Genomic DNA, 16,642 nt, shown 5'->3' with positions numbered 1-16,642 from the left:
TCTTTGGTTCCATCTCAGTGGCTGGCTTGATAATTGTAGCTCTGTGTGATTGGACGTCTTTACTTGAATTATAATTGATGTAAACATTAATATTGATCTGATTGTTGCTGGTTATATATTTATTGAATTTGATATTTTTATCTTTCCGGTTGTATATTTATGTGATTTCATTTCGATTTATATCTTCAATTATAGTATATGTGAGAGGAGCTTATGCAACAACCTTTAGAATATGTATATTTCACTTTGCAGATGATTTAAGTCCGAGTATGATCTGCGTAGGTCATAAGTCTGGATTTAGCGCGTCGCAAGGCTGGCGGTGTTCATATGCCTCTATGCGGCATTTTCAATAACATATCGCCCCAAATTAAGAGTACCAAGAAGAGGAACACCTCAGATGGACCAAGCAACAGACAACGAAGAAGAAGATACCAACACCCGCCTCTTCCGTGCCTCCAAACACGGCCGGGAAGATCTCGTCACAACCCTCCTCCAAAAAGGCGTCATGCCAGACCGTGGTCAATACGAGAACCTAGGCCACACCGCATTAACCATTACCTGCTCCAAAGGCCACGAGGGCATAGTCCAACTGCTCCTAGACCATGGAGCGGACATCAATGCTAAAAACCAAGACAGCGATCGAACACCACTATTCTGGGCCGCAGGGAGCGGCCACGCGAGTGTGGTGAAGCTTCTACTAGAAGCCGGAGCTGAACCAAATGGCGCAGAGGAAAATGGCCGTACAACGCCACTAGCAGTTGCCGCAGTTCGTGGGCACGAGGATGCTGTGTGGGCGTTGTTAGAGTGGGAAGGTGATGGTGTCGATATAGATCGAAAGGGGTTCGCTGATAGACGGACAGTATTATCCCATTCCGCAGAGGATGGCCAGGAGTTGATCGTCACGCGGCTACTGGATAGAGGGGCGGATCCTGACTCGAGGGATCTCCGTGGCTGGACACCATTATGCTGGGCTGCGCAGAGGGGGCAGGTGGCCATTGTGGAGATTCTGTTGGCTCGGGGCGCGGATCCGAATTCGGGGGATGAGAAGCATTGCATCTTTGTGGAGTCACCAGGAGATCGGACGCCGCTGTTATATGCAGCTGCTGAGGGCCATGGAGATGTGGTTAGGCTACTTCTGCAGAATGGGGCAGAGGTTAATCACTGTGATCGGGGCAAATGGAGTGCCTTGGGGAGAGCGGTGTTTAATGGTCGTGTTGAGGTGGTGAATGTTTTGCTGGATGATGGTGGTGCCGATCCAGAGATTGGGGGTATACTTGGTGATACTCTGCTTAAATATGCAGAGATGCAACTCTGGGGACGAGAGGAACCTCGTTATAGTACATACGTGGAAATTATCGGGCTGCTTCAAAAGTGGTCGAGGAAAGGAGAGCCTGTCCAGGCCAGTGGGGTTTTGGAACGGTTATATGCTATGTGGAGATAATAGTAGAGTATTATGGCCGTGGAATTGTGGAAGTTTAATTTATAAGACTAGCATATCCAATGGTTTAATTCTGGTTAATATAAATCACGACAGACCATTTAGATTCATTAAAATATTTATATCATGGGCTACACAGCCTTTGACTGATTTTCATTCATAATATGATATAATACAGTTTAGCTTGTATCTCCATTTTACCTGCTTAATGCAATATCATCGATTCTTAGGATCTAAAAAGGGGGTTAGCAACGATAAGTGTAACAGGCTTGGAATCAATGAACTTACCATTTTTACAGTCTCCGACGCCAACTCGATGGCGCTGGTGCTCACCAACAACGGCTGGAGCACGTTCTCGTCACCAATGTCGTTCTTCACACCACCAGACTTGATACTGACACCCGCGTTGACCTCTCCATTGGCATGCTTGTGTCTCAGCTCCGTCACGACCTTGATGCTATTCAACCCCGCGTTCTCCGCAAGAGTTGTGGGGATGACCTCCATAGCATCCGCAAACGCCTTCCAGCAGATGGCCTCAGTGCCTGTGAGCTGGCGCGCCTGCTTCGCCAGCTGGGTCGCGATCTCGATCTCAGGGGCGCCACCACCCGCAATAAGAGCCTTCTTCTTGACCAAGCAGCGGATGACGCACAGGGCGTCGTGGAGACTGCGCTCGGCCTCGTCGAGAATCAGGGAGTTGGCGCCGCGGCAGATGATGGAGACGGTCTTGCCGGCGCTCTTGGTGCCGGTAACCTTTACGATCTTGGAGCCGGAGTTCTGGGCCTCTTCGATCAGCTCCGCGTAGCCGAGCTTGTCCTCGGTGAAGGAGTCGATGTCGGCGATTGGCTTGCAGCCGGTGGATTTGCAGATGAACTCGACCTCGTCGCGCTCGATGTCCTTGATGGCGAGGATGTTGAGCTTGGCGAGGAAGTGGAGGGCGAGGTCGTTGACGGCGTCGCGGAGAATGGATTTTTGGATGAAAAGAACGTTGCACTTCGCCTTCTTGATCTTCTTGACCATGTTCAGGAGGTATGTGCGCTCTTCCTTCAGAATCTTATCCATCTGCCTGTAGTCGTTGACGACGATCTGGTTCTCCATATCTGGCTTGGGAGGGCTCAGCTGGAACTGGATTAGACCTATCCGTGCCTTCTCCATTCTGATTGGGCCACCACCGCTCTTGAGAACACCCTGCGTAAGGACCAGGCCCTCAACCATCTCGCTGTCCTCGATAGTCCCGCCGACCTTCTTGACAACTCTGATGTTCTTCAAGTCAACGTTATCTGCGGTTTTGATATCGATGGTCTTGGTCACAGCGTTCACCGCCATCGGGGCAAGGAGGTTGGAGTGTTGTGAAACGATTTTGGAGGACAGGGATGTTGTTGCGGCTTGAAGGAGAGTAGTTGTGTCGGTGAGGGAAACTGGATGTGACATGTTGGTTAAGATCTGAACTGATGCCTTTGCGGCTCTCTGGAAAGATTCGGCGATCACTGAGGGGTGGATGCCCTTTCCGAGTAACTTGTCCGCCGCTCCCAACAGGCTTCCGCAGATAACAACCACAGATGTCGTTCCATCTCCAGCCTCGACATCCTGTGCCGATGAAAGGTCGACCAGCATCTTCGCCGATGGATGCATAACGGACATACTTTTCAACATTGTGTTTCCGTCGTTTGTGATAATCGTCTCCCCCTTCCCCGTCTGAATCATCTTATCCATACCCCTTGGTCCGAGAGACGTCCTGACGGCATCGGCGACAGCTTATAAATAGTCAGCATAACTGCAGGGTCCTGAAAGTGTGCAGCGTACCTCTGGCGGCGACAATGTTGGCGGTGCGCACAGCCATAGGCTTCTCCTTGTCCTGCATATATAATTAGTATTGAACAAGCTTGTACCATGCATGGAGCGTACCTTGAAGGCATTGTTGCTAGAATTAGCCTGGGACGCTGCGAGTGCCATCTTGTATGTCTATGTGAGGGTATAAGGGGTTATCACAAGTCGACAGGATAATGGTGGACTGTTCTATAAAACATCGCGTTTAGCTAGTAATCGGTCGCGTTTTCCAAAAGTTCGCCGTAGCCCGCGCTAACCCACATTAGATAGCTGCCGCTTACATGAGCAGGGTAGTTGAGTGAGTGAGCTTCGCGAGCCTCGTCAACCTGGCGTCGCCTGGAAACATCGCGGCCCCGACCAAACATCAGACATCAACCACCACTTTTAAGACCGGCCTAGATCCTCTACACTTCTATATCACCTCGTCGTATTCCAATTCACCATGCCTACTGCCAAGGGTGCGGACTGGGAAAAGTATAAGAAGGAGTTCGCGGATGATGAGGTCGAAGAGAAGAAGATCACACCTTTATCTGATGAGTACGTGCTGAGCTGATCAATCCAACGGGCATTACCATCCTAACATCTAGTGTTTAGGGATATCCAAGTTTTAAAAACGTATGGTGCTGCGCCGTACGCATCAGCGCTAAAGAAGCTGGAGAAGCAAATCAAAGAGAAGCAGACGAGCGTCAACGACAAGATCGGCGTCAAGGAATCAGATACCGGTCTTGCGCCACCGCATCTCTGGGATGTCGCCGCCGATAGGCAACGAATGTCGGAGGAGCAGCCTTTACAAGTAGCCAGGTGCACAAAGATTATCCAGGATGAGAAGAATTCGGAGAAGAGCAAATATGTCATCAACGTCAAGCAAATAGCGAAGTTCGTGGTGCAGCTCGGCGAGCGCGTTTCGCCTACGGATATCGAGGAGGGCATGCGAGTTGGGCAAGTGTTTATCCAAGCTGCTCTGCGACTATAGCTAATTTGTATCTACAGTGTCGACCGCAACAAGTACCAGATCCTCCTTCCTTTGCCACCGAAAATCGATGCGAGTGTGACGATGATGACAGTGGAGGAGAAGCCAGATGTTACCTATGGAGATGTTGGTGGATGCAAGGAGCAGGTGGAGAAGCTGAGAGAAGTCGTGGAGATGCCATTACTCTCACCCGAACGATTCGTCAACCTCGGAATTGATCCGCCAAAGGGAGCATTACTCTACGGCCCCCCTGGAACCGGAAAGACACTCTGCGCCAGAGCCGTGGCGAACAGGACAGATGCGACGTTTATCCGTGTTATTGGCTCCGAGTTGGTCCAGAAGTATGTCGGAGAGGGAGCGAGGATGGTCAGAGAGCTATTCGAGATGGCCCGTACCAAGAAGGCGTGTATCATCTTCTTCGACGAAATCGACGCCATTGGAGGTGCCAGATTCGATGATGGTGCAGGAGGTGACAACGAAGTCCAGAGAACTATGCTGGAACTGATCACACAACTGGACGGTTTCGATGCGAGAGGAAACATCAAGGTCATGTTCGCCACCAACAGACCGTCCACTCTTGATCCGGCTTTGATGAGACCTGGACGTATCGACAGGAAGATCGAGTTCTCACTTCCTGACCTTGAGGGCCGTGCCAACATTCTCCGCATTCACGCCAAGAGCATGTCGGTTGACCGCGATATCCGCTGGGAGCTGATCTCTCGTCTTTGCCCCAACTCGACAGGTGCCGAGCTGAGGTCCGTCTGCACAGAGGCTGGTATGTTCGCCATCCGTGCACGCAGGAAGGTTGCGACGGAGAAGGACTTCTTGAGCGCCGTGGATAAGGTCATTAAGGGCAATCTCAAGTTCAACTCTACGGCGACGTACATGCAGTACAACTAGATTAGATTTACGGTAATGGCTTTGGCAAACAGCAAGGTGTACTATATCATGGCGTAGGGGGACTAGGAATTCGACCTTTTCTGATTGCAGAACTTAAACTCATAACTTTCAATGGCTTCTTCGATATTGTGATTGGCCCTTTAGATAGTGTTTTCTTCGTTATCGTGACTTCAATATGGTGCCATGAAGACCGCAGCGAGGCGCTGGCCGGCTGTATATTTACCCGAGCCGCTGTAGAGGCCCTTGGTCATCAAGCTCACAAGACTACAAGCTTCATACGGAAACCAATATATGGCACGATGCGGCGAGATTTGGCAGCACTGATTGCTGCAGTTGGACTGGCATCAGCTAGTCAAACTGTTTTCAGCATACACGATGACATCGATGCATTCCCACAAGTATGATACATCAACCTTCCGTGCATGGCTAAACACTAAACGTCCTCGTAGTACAGCATAGTCTTCTCCCCATCCTCCATCTCGTCCTCCGAAGCAGCAGATCTCCTCGAACCTCCAAAGCCATCAAATGGCGCAGAACCCGCCGCCATACCTTTCGAATATACCCGCCTACTCTTGCACTCCACACCTCACCTCTGCTCAATCCCGCGCCCGCCCGAAGAGCGCAACCTCACCAGCGAAGCACTCCACAAAGCCTCGCTCGCTCTAGAACTCTCGCGCGCCAACACCCACGGTTGGGAGCTTCTCGCCCCGCTGGGCAAATCGTGCCTCTACTACACGTCTGGCTGGTGGTCCTACAAGTTCTGCTACAACGACTCTATCACTCAATTCCACGCCGCGCCGCCCCAGCCGGGCCGTCCACAATTCCCACCCGTCCGTGACCCGAGGACGCCACAATTTGTCCTCGGGCGCGCGAAGAAGATTGCAGGACAAGATTCAAAGACGCATGGGAAGTTCTACGATGACGGTTCCAGCGAGAAGGCGGGGGGCAGGAGTGAGCTCGAGCTTCGAGGATCGCAGGAGGAGGATTCAGAGTACTACGAGGACGACGAGATAAAGGGTATCTTGCAGGATAATGGGGATAATCGCTACCTGGCCCAGAAAATGAAGAGCGGCACCCTCTGTGACCTCACAATGCGCCCCCGGGAGATCGAGATCCAGTACCACTGCGGCGCCATAGAAGTTGACCGGGTCGCCTGGATCAAAGAGGTGACGACGTGTTCGTATCTGATGGTAGTGCACACGCCTCGTCTCTGCAAGGATGTTGCATTTCAACCACAGACCCAAGCTGAAACGCTGGAGATATTGTGTAAGCCGATCATCGGCGAGGAGGAGGGCACAACCGAGCCTTCCGCCACCGATTCCGCGCCGCAAGAGCCTGCCGCCAGCGGTGAAGCAGCGGCGGAGACTAGTGAGAATGCAGCGGATATCCTGAAGAGCCTCGCAAAGGAGAGTGCGAAAGATAAACCGTTGATCATCGGCGGCACGGTAGTAGGAGGCGGAGAGTACTTCCCCGCCTCCGACCCGCCGCTCCTCCAACCACCACCATTCTGGAACGTGAATGTGCGAGGCAACACCAAGAAACCCACCATGATCGCCAACTCCAACACAAAAGTAACCGCCGGGTCTGACGGCAAGGGCGGAAACGCCGCAGCGAAGGTGCCTCCCGGCGTCCCCGACTCCGCGAAGTTGGCAGCTTCTCTTAATGCGCGCCTAGAATCCGACGGGGTGGTGACGATTGAGATCCTAGCCCATGGACTGGGACAAAATGACGGCTATCACATTATGAACGATGAGGATCTGAGGAAACTGGGGATGTCGACTGGTGTTGTTGAGGGGTTGGCCGAGAAGCTGAGGGCTGCGGCGGGCGAGAATGTGTGGACGCTTGCGCTGGTGGAGGGGCAGGGGGTGGTGGGAAGGGAGGTGAGGGGGGTGATTGATGCGGTGGGGAAGGAGGATGAGGGGAGGGAGCGGGCGTGGGAGGATGTAGAGGAGTTGCTGTTTGGGCAGAAGTTGGAGGATAGGTCGGGGGAGTGGAAAGAGACGGTGGAGAAGGGGAAGGCGGAGAAGAAAACGGGGAAGGAGGAGAAAGGAGAGGGTAAGGCTGAGGGACAGCAGAAGAATGATGGGAAGGATGAGGAGGAGGGTAGTGAGGAGCTATATTATAAAGATGAGCTGTAGTCCTTCTACTACGCATAAGGAGACTAAGCCTACGTTTCACAAGGGGAAATAAGAGTAGGAGTGTACAAATATGATATCATGAATTCCAATTCAAGTCTGAAGCTGTGTCTACAATACAAATTCCCAGTTTTAACTCCATCCATGCCAATCTCTAACAACATAAACCCATCCATCCATAGGATTGCCTATTGCATCATCCTCTTCCCAATCTCGCTCTGCCATCCCTTAGCACGCTCAAATCCGTTCTGGTGGTTCTGGTAATCCCTAAGCGCCTCATAGACCTGATCCTGGCTGTTCAAGACGAACGGTCCGTATTGCACGACCTTCTGATCGAGCGGGAGGCCGGCAACGAGGTAGAAGTGACAGGGCTCCGTGGCATCGGCTGATACAGCTGCTGTGACGGTATCGCCAGCCTGCTCAAAGACGACGTTATGGAACTGCCCGACCTCCATCTTCTCCTCGCCGCTTCCGAAACTGGTCGTGCCGGACAAAGTGTAGGCGAAAGCGTTCCACCCAGCCGGGATCGGCTGCGTAATCTTTCCACCAGGCTGGACCTCAATATCAAAAATCCAAACCGGCGTATAAGCCAATTCCTTCACCGAATCGACGCCATGGCTCTGTCCCGAGATGACCTTAATATTTACCTTCCCATCATCCGTTTTAACGTGCGGAATCTCGCTAGCTTTCAGATCCCGGTATCGCGGCTCGCACATCTTGAGTTTCTCGGGGAGGTCGACCCAGAGCTGCATCCCGACCACCGGGGCGCCATCAGAGAGCTCGCGCGGCATCTCGGCATGCATGATGCCGCGGCCGGCGGTCATGAATTGCAGGTCCCCGGCTTCGATGGTGCCTTTGTTGCCGGCGAAGTCTTCGTGGTCGACGGCGCCGGAGAGGAGGTAGGTGATTGTTTCCTGGGTGGGGTTAGTAAGAGTTCGTTTTATTTGGGGGACAGACCACCCGCAAGGTGGCTGCGGGGGCGGGAACGTACCTGTCCGCGGTGAGGATGATCAGGGAAGCCGGAGCCGGGGGAGCTGGTAAAGTGATCCAGCATGAGGAAGGGGCTGAAGTTGCGGAGTTGAGGGGTGCCGATCGAGCGGCGCACTTTGGCGCCTACACCCTCAGATTGCTGGATAGCCAGGAAGGCTTTGCGGATTGCGCGGGGGGCAGACATGGCTTCTGCTTTTGGCGCGCCGTAGATCTCGGTAGGAGGAATGACTGGGAGGCCCTCAATGGAGGTAGTGACTGTAGTTTGGGAGTTTGAGGAAGACGTGGTAGCGGTTTGGTTGCTGTTGTTTCTATTTAGGAGGATGTCTGTCAATGGACCGATGCGGGCGAGTATGGTATCACTGAATGCGATTGAGAGGAGTGCGATTGCGGTTGTGAAAATGAAAAGAACAGCTTCATCGGGATTGATGGGGAGTTTAAACACCAAAGAAACTAGGAAAACGAGAATGAGTGAGAAAGCTCGAAAAGATACTATACTCTTATAGGGCCTTGGAAATAATTATCTCAGCATTACTGTACTGACATCAGTTATTTAGAAGTGAGGGGTGGGACAGGTAATGTTGGGGGGGTTAGCTTGCTTGATTTGCGATGAATGAATCAGCTTCAAACTTCCAAATCACAAACGCACGTGATTATCTATCCGACCCATCACGTGATACAATTCGCATTTCTACTCCTTTGTGCTACAATCAATATTCAACTCCGTGTTATAATGTTTAGTAGAAATTGGATTTATACTCGTGATCTTATAGGTCGCAGTATTCTGACCTCACTGTACGTATAAACAAGAAAGCAGGGGGCTGGTTCTGCTCGCTGTGGCGCTCCGCTCCCAACAGAGTACCCCTCCATTACGGCCCCTCGACTCGTATACTACACCATTGACCCTGAACTATGTCGTTCCAAAAAGAAAAGGAAGCCACACGTCGTCAATCTCATATCCAATATGAGCCATCATAGCTTGGTTACATTGAGCACCCCAGCCCTTCACGGAATCGGCACGATATCTGCCTCTGGGAGAGGCACATTTCTGCGGCGCACGATAGTCTCATCAGCCTCGATCTTCACCGTGCCATTAGCGCCAGTCATGGCCAACTTTGGCTTCGAGTTGGCCTTCTCGGCCGGGACGAAGCGCTTGCGCAGAGCGTCGATCATCTTTGCAAACCAGTAGAAGTTCAGTGCGTTCAGGACGAGGTTGCTTCCGAGGTAGGTGACTGCCAGCCAGAGTGGTAGGAACTCCTCTTTTGTGTACTTCATGATTTCATCGTGGATAGGAGATTCAACCTTTCCGAAAGTGTCGCCAGGGGTGTGGTGTAATGCCATCCACATGTCCTGGTATACCCGCAGAGATTGGTATGTTCCCCAGCATAGACGGCAGCCAAAGAAGGTGGCGAGGAGCAGTATTCCGTTGACGAGCTGGCGACGAGATCCGGTCAGGTTCAGTTTATCAAAGAACCAGTGGAAGTTCAGAAATGGCGAGGATAGCTCGTAAATAATGAAAGTCGAGGCATAGTAGTTAACGAAGGGTCTCTGTGAAGGAATCTATTAGCGTAGCACCCTGAAGCTCTCTCATATTACTTACAAAACCAAAAGAGAACACCGTCAGAGCGCTGACAGCATGCGCCAGCATCCCCAGCCCAAACATCTTGACGTTCTGGATAGTGATAACCAGATCCCAGAGGAAGTACCCAGTGGCCAAACCTTGAATCATCCCAGACGCCCCGGTGTAGCCCCAGACCCGCTCCTGCCAGGTCATGTTGTTGCGCTCATCATCAGTTAAGATGACATAGAGAGCCGTGCTGTTGACCAAAAGGCTCTGGCATAGAGACACCACATGGACGTTCCAGTTGAACTTCTTCTCGGCCGAGAGCGCCGGGTACTTCTGAGGAAAGAGCCATGTCGATACGGCTGGCGCGACCTTCTTATTGATGAAAGTATAGGCGAGATATGAGACGACAACCTCGTGAATGTGCAGAGGCAGTGTTGTTGCGCCGATATACTCTGCGAACGGAGTAATCGCCTTCGCTAGGAAGGGTATGGGGGGTATGAAGTCACGCATCGTCGCGGGGTTTCTAAGGAATGTGCCAGATCGGTTCGGTTGGTCGCAGATGAGGCTTTTGAGAGGAAATCGGGCGGCGAAGCTTCTTATTTACAGTCAGAGGGGCGCAGGCCTACGAAGGCAGACGCGATGAACTGTGAGAGGTTCAACGCAGTCTGAATTCGTTGGGGCAGTAGTCACGATGACCATAGTTAGCACTGGGGTGATCGCCCCACACAAGCGCCTTCGTTGGACCTCTTGCCTAAACGGAGGATGCCGAGGCTGAAAGAATGGCGATACTGCAACCTTGACAGCCTTCCTTCCCACGTTGCTTCTACAAGGCTGCCTCGTGATAATATTCTTTGAATAAGCCCAATAAGCTCTTATGATGCTGGCGTGGGCCCTTACATGCCACGGCAATGTCTGACTCTCTTTATGAGCTTCTGGCTCCTCACCTTGGCCAGACTTCGTCTGCGTCTTTGAGGTCGCCCAGTGACCCCATCACATCCACCTACCTTGCCAGGCTCACGACCCTCCCGTTATCCTCACTCAGCGACTCGGAGCCCCAATCGCTGGCGCAAGCATCCCACTCACTGCTGTTATCTCTCCAAGCCCTCTCATCGCGGTCGCACAAGGCTGTCATCGCCTCTTCCGACCACCTCTCCTCACTACAGACCACTCTCCCAGCTATAGCGGAGAGCACAACGAAGCTTCAGGATGCCATACCAAAGCTAGACGAAGAGGCGCTTCGGTTCGCCACAACCTACAACAAGAATACAGAAAATGCTATCCTAGACAGGCGGCGCAAGGCCTTACTACTCTCGCGCAATTCAGACCGCCTGGGCGATGTCCTCGAGCTCCCAACCCTCCTCTCCTCGGCGATATCTACGTCTGGCGCAACCAGCTTGACAAGCAATACGTCTTCTTCTGCTACAATCAACTATGCCTCTGCGCTGGATCTAAATGCGCACATCCGGCGACTACATGGACTATACCCGGAATCACGATTGGTGTCGTCGGTCACAGTACAGGCAGAAGAGGAGATGCACGCCATGACAACGAATCTGATATCAAGTCTAAAAGCGCAGGGCCTAAAGCTAGCAGCCGCAATGCGCACCATCAGCTGGCTGCGCCGAATCGCCCCCGAGCTCGACACGCCCGGCTCAGAAGTAGGCAGCAGCCACGAAGGCAGCCTCGGGGGCCTCTTCCTCGTCTGCCGCCTCGCCAACCTGATGGCGATGCTTGGTGCGCTGGAGCCGCTACGGGAACTGGCAGACCAAGAGCTATCAAACAACGCCTCACCTGTCACGAAGAAGGACCGGAGCACCGCGTGGTCGGGCGGCCAGCAAACGGAACGCTATCTCAAGCGCTACATTGAGATTTTCCGCGAGCAGAGCTTCGCTATCATTTCTATGTTCCGGAGTATCTTCCCGGCGGCCGCGGAGGGCGAGGTGGACGGCGTGGCCGGCAAGGGGCACGGGGAGAGCGATATGCCCCAGCCGCTGCCGTCGTCGCTGTCGACGTTCCCGTTGCATCTCGTCGGCGTGCTTCTTGACACGCTCAAGAAATACCTCCCGAACGTGCAGGACCGCGCGACGCGCGACAGCTTGCTAACGCAGGTGCTCTACTGCGCAGCCAGTCTGGGCCGGCTGGGCGGGGACTTCAGCATGATCCTCACGTTCCTGGAGGAGGAAGGCGAGGACACGGAGGAGTGGGTGGATGTTATCAGGAAGCACCGCGTCTTGGCGGGGAAGCTGGAGTCGATGGTTGGCGCGCGGGAGTCGTAGGGGAAAAGGGAGGGGAAAACATGGGCTGTTTTTCGTCATGAGGCAGGGACATGTGTCACGTTCTGGGTTTAGCATAGCGGGGCGTATCTGGTGGGTGGGGGGTTGGCAGGTGGGAGAGACAATTGTGTTGGTGGTCACGAGCGGTTTGTTTGGTAGATGAGACAGGATGGACGGGTGGGGTTGGACGTGTATGCAGGTAGATCCGATGTACACAGCATCGATGGCAACTTGAGTTCCGATGTTGAAGCCATGACGATGACAAGAGGTTTGCAGGTAGTGGGCGGCGGGCAAGATCAGCCACCGCATGGCACCGGTGTTATCAGAGCAAGAGCGTCCAGTAACTTGGAGGATCTCCGCTGTGCATCCCGTTTCGTGCTTTGCGTCTTCTCCCTCACCGACCCCTCGCTACTAGCTTTCGTCCGGCGCCCAGCCAGTGCTACCGTGGTGCGATGGCGGACGATGGGCACATACATCGGAGAGTGTTGTGTATCGGGAGATACTTGGCTGTACTCGGAACGCTGCACAGCCAATAAAGTTGTAAAGGTTTTGGTTTTTTGTATGGGAAAGGTATGGGAAAGGAAGGTACAACCCACCGCCCGCCCGGGACAGTCCGTCTGGTATCGGAGTGCGGTTCATAGCGTCCGGGTCTAGTGGGCAAACTATTCTTGGTGGCAAGGGGGAATCCAGGGGATTGAATATGGGAGAATAAGAATTTACCTCTCCATACGGAGTATTGGCATAGATATTGGCATAGTGGTATAGATATTGGCATAGTGGCATAGTGGCATAGATATTGGCATAGATATTGGCATGATAGTATGCTACCCTGTGCATATACTCTATACCATGGTAGATAGAGTATCCGTCTGTAGCCATCCTGTCCTGTCGTCTTTGTTGGGGCCAACCGCCCCGTCAATGCACTATCCAGGCTACTTCCACTATCCCTACTTCCACTATCCAGGCTACTTCCACTAACCCTACTTCCACTATCCAGGCTACTTCCACTATCCAGGCTACTTCCACTATCCAGGCTACTTCCACTATCCAGGCTATTTCCACTACTCCAGCGGCTACTCCACCTGCTACTCCAGCCGCCACTCCAGGCTCTAGACTCCCCTTCTCCACATGATTGTTTGTCGTATGCAGTGAATCAACGCCATTTTGTCCTGTTCTTACTGTTGTCGCTGCTCTTACCGTTCTTAGCGTTCTTAGCGTTCTTACTTATACGCTTCCTGTGGCCATTAATACTCTTGTGCGGTGTTAGGTCCCCCAAGAGCCACAATTATTCCAGGATTACCGTCACCTCCGTGTGTCAAGAGCTTCCTATCAACACCAGTCTTCTTCTGCCCTGAAACGGCGTGTGGTCATTATCTATCACATATTCGCTGCTGCTTCCCCTCCCTCGATCGCCGTTCACTATCGCTCTAATCTCTCTATCCCACCCTGCTCTGTCCCTCCTCTCCTTGCTTCCTCGACAAGCCTGCCATACTCTCAATGTCCACCCAACCACCACTGCGACGTCGATTCTTGCCGATTCCCATAGAGACGACATTCAAGTCCCACCAGCAGCTCACAATCGATTCAATTGATCCGAGTACCCACGACACCGAGCCGGCGGGCGAAGATTCCAATCCCACTATCCGCGTGCAGCTAGATGAGCCACCGAAACCTCGATTCCTACCTCAACCCATCGAGACCACCCGACGCAGCAACCGTGCAACAGCGGTGAAGCCAGCGCAAGATAACCCCATTACGACCACTCAAGATGTTCCAGCCGCTGTAGTAGAGTCTCCACCGCGGAGGAGACCTCGATTTCCCCCCCAACTCATCGAAACCACAAGGCGGTCAAAGCGAGCCAACGATGTCCACCACACACCACCAGAGAGGACAGACGTCACGCCGGGGACGAACCATACATACCAGTCAGGAGGGAGATCCAGGACGAAGCCAGACCAGCACCTATTATCGCCACACGACATCCGAGCCAGCAGTTTACCACCGCCTCTCCGCCCTTATCGACAGGGGTCGATGAGACCGCACCCCAACACACGTCGGGGCACGCGATACAATTCATACCACCCGGAAATAGGCCCGCCGCTCTCAGACTCGAATTCCTACACCACGGAAGACGAGGCCGATAACGCGGAGAGCACACCCTCGCTGACCGAGTCGTTCGGGTCCTCGGAGGATTCAAACCGCCTACAGATGGCCCGCACGAGGGAGAGCTGCGATGAGAATTACACGGGCTATCTACTGACGCTCGCGGCGGAGCAGGCCGAGGAACAATTACGGGAGAGGCAGCTGCGCGAGCAGGAGTTGGTGGCTTACGTGAATAGCGACTTCCACGATCCCGTCTCGCATTTCTACGACCTCGAGAGCGAGGTGGGGTCGGATGAGGATAGTGGCCCAATACTATTACCGCATGAGAAGGTGGCGCGGAAGAAATCTACGGTTTCCGGGTTTACGGCGGCAGAGCTCCAGCAGCATGAGGAGTCGCAGGCGCGGATGCGGGCCGAGGAGACGTTTAGGATGCTTGCGGAAGAGGCAGCCAAGCCCTCCTTCCACGACCCTTTCTGGACAAATGGCATCAACGATAAGGGCGTCCTTGCCATTGAACCGAAAGACAAAGAGCTGAAAGTCATGCGCGAGGCTGCCAGCCCGCCCATGTTAGGAGAAGACCTCCTATTCCGGATGTGCCCCTCCCCTAAATTCACAAGATTTGAAACCGACCAACGCATCGAGCCCCCCCCACTCCAGAAAGACGATGGCGGCGGTCTCTGGGGCGGCTACTGCGTCGCCGAAAACGCAAGCCAATGCATCGCCCCTCACCACCGCCACCCCGCCCTCCTCGAGACGCCCGACAACGAGCGCGACGACCCCTTCAACGCACTGAACCTCAACGACGGTGCTGGGGCGGCGCCCAAACACCACCAATGTACTCCCAGTCGCGGGATGCGCATGCTCAGCGGTCTCGACGAGCGGCTCAAGGGCGAAGTCGCAAAGGCTAAGCTCGAAGACGCCATCTGCGTCGAGTTCAACGACACCTTCGTCACGCAGGTGTACAACTACCTCTCCCTCGGCTACCCGATGCTAGCGCGCGAGTACGACGACGAGCTCGCGCATATCTCGCATATCCCCTCGTCCCAGCTGCGCGTCGACGACGACGTCAAGGCGCCGGTGGGGAATGTGGGGATTAAGCCCGGCACGGGACTCACGGATGCCACCGGGGCGGTGGGCGTTGGGACCCCGAGGTGGATGGCTCTGAAGAGGTATATCCATGAGTGGGCGCGTCAGCACCCGAATCTGTCGACGAACTCGGGGGAGCCGATTGCGTGGGGCGTGAGGGCGAGGAGGGGGAGCTGGGCTATCTAATGTTGATGGGTGGCTGGTTGATTGCCCTGGCGGGGCGGGGCTCACATGAGCAGAGCGTATGGGGAAGCGTACGTACGTGTGTGTAGATTTTGCGAACGACGACAAATTGAACAATGGCGTTGAGTGAGCGAGCGAGCGATGCCAGGTTGGTTTTTTGTTATGTTCAGAGTCTGTCTGGGCAGCGGAGGCGTTTTGGTGCGCGTTTCAGCGGGCTTGGGGTTTTTTCAGAGCGGGTGAGTTGTTTATTTGGGAGACCCTAGACCCTCTCTCTTGGTGGGGGGAGGATTGAGCGTCTGCATGGTCTGCGTCGATTGAGATGGGTAGACCTTGGTCTTCATATCCATGTATTGCCCCAGCTAGAGTAGACAGTCTCCGTCGAGATGAGCTGGCTCTTATGGGGAGTAGATAGGAGGCTTGGATACCCCCGGGTGAGGCTCGGCGGGATATTGGGTTGCACGATGGGCAGCGTTGCATCACGGAGGCAGGCCAACCAGTCAGTCAGTTGGCCACAACCTCTCAGCCTCTACTACGAGTTTACGTGGGGAGAGAAGAGGCACGCGATGCAGATTGATAGCTAGTTCTGCACCGCGCGCGCTGCGCCTCTGAATGGATGGAAAGCGGGGCGGGGGGATCTGTATATATTTATAATAGACAAAGGGCCATTTTTATCACCTTCTGGTTTTGATGGTGGTTCGTGGTGTGGATACGAATCTTGGCCTCCTGTCCTGTTTGTCTGTTTCTGTCTTGATAATGGTATTGCCCTGCCCTTTCTTCAATGTACACTCTCATCACACTGATATCATACTAAACACATCACCACCATCCCAACGCCGACATCGCCCTGACATCCCAGTCTTCCGCATCACCTCGCACCAGCACCCCCGGCCAGCGAGCACCTCGCCAACCACCCCAGCCATCGACCACACAGCAGACAGGCGATGCGATCACGTTTCACCAAGCACGGAGTGCGTGTTAGTGTGTAAGCCGGCGGTGAGATATTCCAGTGCCGCGAGCGAACAGGAATCTATTCCCGACGACTCACGGGGGACACGGTAGGCCTGGGATATGGGATGGGATGTGTGTGCTTTACTTACTACCGACCCCACTCCTCCTTGCATACACCTACGCTGTACGTACATCACACCTCCCTGCCCCCCCCCCACCCTTCCTTCC

The 16,642-nt window shown here is 53.8% G+C and overlaps 8 protein-coding genes across 8 annotated transcripts; 5 read left to right on the top strand and 3 right to left on the bottom strand.

The window, feature by feature from the left end:
* The first annotated feature begins 349 nt into the window (after nt 1-349).
* On the top strand, nt 350-1,568 carry VC83_04307 (uncharacterized protein). The gene has a single exon (XM_024467942.1). The coding sequence runs from the start codon at nt 398-400 to the stop codon at nt 1,439-1,441; it is 1,044 nt and encodes a 347-aa protein (XP_024324403.1). The 5' UTR covers nt 350-397; the 3' UTR covers nt 1,442-1,568.
* Nucleotides 1,564-3,456, bottom strand: CCT4 (Subunit of the cytosolic chaperonin Cct ring complex). The gene is made up of 4 exons (XM_024467941.1): nt 3,341-3,456; nt 3,239-3,290; nt 1,727-3,189; nt 1,564-1,671 (listed from the first exon to the last, which is right to left on the bottom strand). The coding sequence occupies exons 1-4, from the start codon at nt 3,386-3,388 to the stop codon at nt 1,636-1,638; spliced, it is 1,599 nt and encodes a 532-aa protein (XP_024324402.1). The 5' UTR covers nt 3,389-3,456; the 3' UTR covers nt 1,564-1,635.
* Nucleotides 3,457-3,595: 139 nt separating this feature from the next.
* On the top strand, nt 3,596-5,331 carry RPT1 (protease subunit component). The gene is made up of 3 exons (XM_024467940.1): nt 3,596-3,799; nt 3,857-4,201; nt 4,253-5,331. The coding sequence occupies exons 1-3, from the start codon at nt 3,705-3,707 to the stop codon at nt 5,130-5,132; spliced, it is 1,320 nt and encodes a 439-aa protein (XP_024324405.1). The 5' UTR covers nt 3,596-3,704; the 3' UTR covers nt 5,133-5,331.
* An 85-nt stretch (nt 5,332-5,416) lies between these two features.
* On the top strand, nt 5,417-7,359 carry YOS9 (protein OS-9). The gene is made up of 2 exons (XM_024467939.1): nt 5,417-5,530; nt 5,582-7,359. Exons 1-2 carry the CDS (start codon nt 5,432-5,434, stop codon nt 7,268-7,270), a joined length of 1,788 nt encoding a protein of 595 aa, XP_024324404.1. The 5' UTR covers nt 5,417-5,431; the 3' UTR covers nt 7,271-7,359.
* Nucleotides 7,360-7,364: 5 nt separating this feature from the next.
* Nucleotides 7,365-8,850, bottom strand: VC83_04303 (uncharacterized protein). The gene is made up of 2 exons (XM_024467938.1): nt 8,259-8,850; nt 7,365-8,181 (listed from the first exon to the last, which is right to left on the bottom strand). The coding sequence occupies exons 1-2, from the start codon at nt 8,439-8,441 to the stop codon at nt 7,456-7,458; spliced, it is 909 nt and encodes a 302-aa protein (XP_024324407.1). The 5' UTR covers nt 8,442-8,850; the 3' UTR covers nt 7,365-7,455.
* Nucleotides 8,851-10,489, bottom strand: VC83_04302 (uncharacterized protein). Its single transcript, XM_024467937.1, has 2 exons — nt 9,855-10,489; nt 8,851-9,802 (listed from the first exon to the last, which is right to left on the bottom strand). The coding sequence occupies exons 1-2, from the start codon at nt 10,329-10,331 to the stop codon at nt 9,260-9,262; spliced, it is 1,020 nt and encodes a 339-aa protein (XP_024324406.1). The 5' UTR covers nt 10,332-10,489; the 3' UTR covers nt 8,851-9,259.
* A 120-nt stretch (nt 10,490-10,609) lies between these two features.
* Nucleotides 10,610-12,895, top strand: VC83_04301 (uncharacterized protein). Its single transcript, XM_024467936.1, has one exon. The coding sequence runs from the start codon at nt 10,730-10,732 to the stop codon at nt 12,095-12,097; it is 1,368 nt and encodes a 455-aa protein (XP_024324409.1). The 5' UTR covers nt 10,610-10,729; the 3' UTR covers nt 12,098-12,895.
* A 328-nt stretch (nt 12,896-13,223) lies between these two features.
* VC83_04300 (uncharacterized protein) lies at nt 13,224-16,570 on the top strand. Its single transcript, XM_024467935.1, has one exon. The coding sequence runs from the start codon at nt 13,592-13,594 to the stop codon at nt 15,467-15,469; it is 1,878 nt and encodes a 625-aa protein (XP_024324408.1). The 5' UTR covers nt 13,224-13,591; the 3' UTR covers nt 15,470-16,570.
* Nucleotides 16,571-16,642: the final 72 nt, after the last annotated feature.

Source organism: Pseudogymnoascus destructans (assembly GCF_001641265.1).
Source record: "Pseudogymnoascus destructans isolate 20631-21 unplaced genomic scaffold scaffold_9, whole genome shotgun sequence".
NCBI classification, from domain to species: Eukaryota; Fungi; Ascomycota; class Leotiomycetes; order Thelebolales; family Thelebolaceae; genus Pseudogymnoascus; species Pseudogymnoascus destructans.
This window is presented reverse-complemented; position numbering and strand designations above follow the sequence as displayed.